Source organism: Ursus arctos, unplaced genomic scaffold (assembly GCF_023065955.2).
Source record: "Ursus arctos isolate Adak ecotype North America unplaced genomic scaffold, UrsArc2.0 scaffold_9, whole genome shotgun sequence".
NCBI lineage: Eukaryota > Metazoa > Chordata > Mammalia > Carnivora > Ursidae > Ursus > Ursus arctos.
The window spans coordinates 64,995,337-64,997,608 of NW_026623111.1; the positions used below are offsets into that span (position 1 = coordinate 64,995,337).

General features: G+C 41.2%; 1 protein-coding gene across 1 annotated transcript; it reads right to left on the reverse strand.

Annotated features, from left to right (window-relative positions):
* Positions 1-259: 259 nt before the first annotated feature.
* Positions 260-1,680, reverse strand: LOC113263191 (elongation factor 1-alpha 1-like). The gene is given in 3 exon segments (XM_044388030.3): positions 260-545; positions 548-1,184; positions 1,186-1,680. Coding segments are annotated over 3 exon segments (1,380 nt in total). The 3' UTR covers positions 260-297.
* Positions 1,681-2,272: the final 592 nt, after the last annotated feature.

The window sequence follows — 2,272 nt, forward strand, 5'->3', positions numbered from 1 at the left end:
TAATGGTCTCAAGATTCTCTGAAAGATTTTTGGTCAAGTTGTTTCCATTAAGAAGTACTGATTTTAAAAAGTAATAACTTATAACTGCCACACACACACACACACACACACACACACACACACACACACAATGGTCCACAAAACATTCTCCTTTCCTTCTGAAGGTTTTACGATGCGTTATCATTAACCAGTCTTTTACTATTACTATTAAACTTAAATGGCCAATTGACACGAACAGTCTGAGACCATTCTTCCACCACTGATTAAGACTGGGGTAGCAGGTATTGGGGATAATACTCATTTAGCCTTCTGAGCTTTCTGGGCAGTCTTGGTGACCTTGCCAGCTCCAGCTGTCTTCTTGTCCACTGCTTCGATGACACCCACAGCAGCCATCTGTCTCATGTCACGAACAGCAAAGCAGCCCAGAGGACGATAGTCAGAGAAGCTCTTAACACACACAGGCTTGCCAGGAACCATATCAACAATGGCAGCATCACTAGATTTGAAGAACTTGCAAATATCTTCCAGCTTTTTTCCAGAATGAAAATCTTCTCCTTCAGCTCAGCAGACTTGCAAGCAATGTGAGCTGTGTGATGATCCAGCGCAGGTGCATATCCAGCACTGATCTGGCCTAGATGGTTCAGGATAATCACCTGAGCTATGAAGTCAGCTGCTTCCCTTGGTTGGTCATTTTTGCTGTCACCAGCCACATTGCCACGACGAACATCTTTGACAGATATGTTTTTGACATTGAAGCCCACATTGTCCCCAGGAGGAGCCTCACTCAAAGCTTCATGGTGCATATTGAGAGATTTTACTTCAGTTGTAACATTGACTGGAGCAAAGGTGACCACCATGCCAGGTTTAAGAGCACCAGTCTCCACTTGGCCCACAGGGACAGTACCAATACCACCAATTTTGTAGATGTTCTGGAGAGGCAGACACAAGGGCTTGTCGGTTGGGTGAGTTGATGGCAGAATGCAATCCAGAGCTTCAAGCAGTGTGGTTCCACTAGCATTCTCATCTTTATGGGTGACTTTCCATCCTTTGAACCAAGGCATGTTAGTGCTTGGCTCCAGCATGTTGTCACCATTCCAACCAGAAATTGGCACAAATGCTACTGTGTCAGGGTTGTAGCCAATTTTCTTGATGTAGGTGCTGACTTCCTTTATGATTTCCTCATTATCTCTTCTGGCTGTAGGGTGGCTCAGTGGAATCCATTTTGTTAACACCAACAATTAGTTGTTTTACACCCAGTGTGTAAGCCAGAAGGGCATGCTCACAGGTCTGCCCATTCTTGGAGATACCTGCTTCAGATTCATCAACACCAGCAGTAACAATCAGGACAGCACAGTCAGCCTGAGATGTGCCTGGAATCATGTTTTTGATAAAGTCTCTGTGTCTTGGGGCATCAATTATGCTCATGTAATACTTGCTGTTCTCAAATTTCCACAGGGAGATATCAATGGTGATACCACGTTCATGTTCAGCTTTCAGTTTATCCAAGACCCAGGCATACTTGAAGGGGCCCTTTCCCATCTCAGCAGCCTCCTCAAATTTTTCGATAGTTCTTTTGTCAACTTCACCACATTTGCAGATCAGATGACCAGTAGTGGTAGACTTACCTGAATCTACATGTCCAGTGATGATGATGTTGATATGTGTCTTTTCCTTTCCCATTTTGGTTTGCATTTAGCTGTGGTTTTTATGACACCTGGGTTCTGATGGCAAACCCACTGTGAAAAAGCAGATTGTCTGCATTTTAAAAACAAATGTGAGATAAATACCCCTTTGGAGATTAAGAAAAAAACTTAAAAGAATGAATCATTAATAGACTTGCAGTGCAATATGATGTTACGTAGAAGTCATTTAAGCAGAACAAAATGATACCAGATGGAAAGCTGGATCTATGTAAAGGAATGAAGAACACCAGAAATGGTAGCTATGTTTACCTATGCAGGGTATAACCTGTAGAGAAGTAAACTGTTTGACAATACAAAGGCCAAGAAGGAAGAACTGGAAGTTTACTATTATCACTTTCTTTTGCTCTATGTTCTGCTGTATAACATCACATGAAAGTAGACTATGTAAGTTAAAGATGTATACTCTAAACCCTAAAGCAACCATTAAAAAAGACAACAAAAAATATAGCTAATTGAACAAAGAAGAAATGATACAATGTCTAAAAGTACACAAATAATTCAAAAGAAGGAAAAAAAAAAAAAGAAGGAAAACTGGAACAAAGCAGATAGGACAAATCCAAAAAAGCAAA